At 41.2% G+C, this 2526-nt stretch overlaps 1 protein-coding gene across 1 annotated transcript; it reads left to right on the top strand.

Annotated features, from left to right (window-relative positions):
* The first annotated feature begins 262 nt into the window (after positions 1–262).
* On the top strand, positions 263–1831 carry neurog1 (neurogenin 1). Its single transcript, XM_027003638.3, has 2 exons — positions 263–380; positions 496–1831. The coding sequence occupies exon 2, from the start codon at positions 518–520 to the stop codon at positions 1163–1165; it is 648 nt and encodes a 215-aa protein (XP_026859439.3). The 5' UTR covers positions 263–380; positions 496–517; the 3' UTR covers positions 1166–1831.
* The last annotated feature ends 695 nt before the right edge of the window (positions 1832–2526 follow it).

The raw sequence follows: 2526 nt of genomic DNA, 5'->3' as shown, positions 1-2526 counted from the left end.
CAACAGCGCTGCTCGCGTGGCTGAGCAACGCTCGGGCATTCCGATTGGTTAGCGGTGATTACAGGCACGCTTCAGAGGGCGAACAAACAACTGGCATAAATTATGCTAATGAGATAGTCGTGCGGCACGGGGCAGACCTGATGCAACCCATTCATTCATCCTCCACAAAATGCCAAAGCGAGGGGGGTACTTCCATTGTCTTATCAGGGTATATAAGGTAACTGAGGCCAGTCGTGTGCCAGGCTCACTGGCTCACACGAGCTGATTGAAGAGCAAAAGCAGGACGGACGCGTGCCTTCAACTTCAACAAAAACTATCTGCAGGACTTTGGTCTCTAGGAAGAATTTTGATTCTTGCCTTACCTTCTAAACTCACAAAAGGTATGTAAACCATATGATGTACGAACCGTCCCAAGTAAGCACACTTGAACAGGAGCAATTTCCTATAACGTTTATTTAATTATTCATTTATATATTTCATTGTTTATTTCCTCAGGTAAGCAACACTGTGCACTGCAATGGAGTCCGTATACTTGGACATCGACAGCTCAAGCTGCGACTACTCCTTCACTCACACAGACGATGAGGATTCTCACAGTAGTATCCACGCCGCCTCCCCGGCTTCCTCGTTCGGCAAGCCCGCATCCCCAGCCAATAGCCTCCAGGACACTGCCGCTGACCTCCAGCAGAAGAAGAAACGCAGGGGGCGGGCAAGGAACGAAGCTACTGTTCACGTGATGAAGAAAAATCGCCGCTTGAAGGCGAACGACCGCGAGAGAAACAGGATGCACAATCTTAACGATGCTTTGGACACTCTCAGGAGCGTGCTACCTGCTTTCCCAGACGACACAAAGCTAACCAAAATCGAGACTCTGCGTTTCGCCCATAACTACATTTGGGCACTCTCTGAAACCATCCGTATTGCAGACCAACGCCAGAAGAAATCAAGAGACACATCAAAAGTACTCCCGGGACTTAGCTGCATAGCAGACGCTCCAAGCCCAGGCAGCGACGCTTGCTCTTGGGTATCAAGCGCATCTTCGTCAGCGTCTTCTCCGTCATACTGCACTTCGAACCCTGGCAGCCCAGCAGCAATGGATGACTATGGATTTATGCAGACAGATGTCGTTTACAGCTATCACAGCTTTGTCCCTGGCATCTATTAATCAAGTAGTCAAATATTCTTTCGTCTGTAGCTAAAATATTTAGACTAATAAGGGAAATATGTTTCTGTTACCCTTTTTAGCGCAGAGACTGCGTATTCACTGTTTGCCTTAACTGCTGTTACAGTTCACAAATGAGAATATTCTTATTTTTATACGTTTTGTATTGTTGAATTTGGTGTTCCCATACACTTGCACTTTTTTCCCAGCATATTCCATTCTTCCAATCTTGAACTCAATCCCAGATAGAGGAAATTATATTTCGAATGCAGAAGACAGATTTGCTTTAGCCGGCTGAGGTGAAAAGTCAATTTTACAATTTGTAGAGTGATAGAGCAGAAGAACGAGCGTGAAAATTCAGTTTCAACGCTATGACAATAGACTAAAAGGCTATCAAAAGACAAGTATTTGGCCTTATGCATTATGTATTCTGACCCCAGGAAACCGTTCTGTCCCGTGTTCAGAAAGGCCCTATCCATACTAGGGAAATGTTTCTACTGTTACTTATATTTTTAAGTTTTTTAGGTTATTTATTCAACCCATTGCTTTCATATGATATTGTATTTTTTATTGTATATAAAGAGATTTATTCTATTATGTATTTACGTCAAAGTATAAGTTTGTTGCAAACCATTTTGTACGAATAAATATTATGTTGGGGTTTTTTTTAATTCTTTGTAGGCTTTGTACCGTTGTAGGTCTTGCGCTCACTAGAATTCTCGGCCTCACTGCAAATCCATCAGACACAACGTGACATGGTCATAATTAGTACGGCTATTGGAGCGTCACTCAAGGGTTCCTTGCGTGCATTGGAACAAAGAATAGCCTACATGGCGCATTCAAAGTAACGGTTAGGGCGTTCAGCAGCAGCTTTAGCGTCTCTTCATCTATCGACCAAAATGATCTCACTTCGTTTTTAAAAAGACTTTAAATGGAAACGTTTTGAGCTATCAACAATAAAAAAAATGTAAAAAAAGATTTATGGTTATACCAATGTAGACGAACAAATTTATTTTATTGTAATTTTAAAGAGAACTTTAAAGAAAATGTAGAAGTCACAGGTTTATAACGGGTTAATGACAAAGATCCACATAGTCTAAGTAAAATTTATTTCATGTGCCTAATTTTTCTAGCAACACTTTAGGCGCACTACAACAAAAAGTTATGTTTATTCTAACATTGTCTATTATGTTGTAATATACACTCTAATTGGCATTTGTATTTTAAGACGTAAAATAGATAATATTACTTCATAGGTTTTAGGAACATTACGAGATATCTCTGAGGATGTTTTCAATGGGGCATTGTGAAGCCGACTCCGCTGATTTCTAAGGAGGTTCGGGTTAAATCCTCTATTTGAAAGT

The sequence above is a fragment of the Electrophorus electricus genome, chromosome 16 (genome assembly GCF_041902795.1).
Source record: "Electrophorus electricus isolate QZ-2024a chromosome 16, ASM4190279v1, whole genome shotgun sequence".
NCBI lineage: Eukaryota > Metazoa > Chordata > Actinopteri > Gymnotiformes > Gymnotidae > Electrophorus > Electrophorus electricus.
The sequence above is the reverse complement of the archived record's forward strand: the minus strand, read 5'-3'. Positions and strand labels throughout refer to the sequence as shown.

Excerpts from the sequence above, each read along its gene's own strand:
- neurog1 (XM_027003638.3), top strand. The coding sequence starts at position 518 with ATGGAGTCCGTATACTTGGACATCGACAGCTCAAGCTGCGACTACTCC.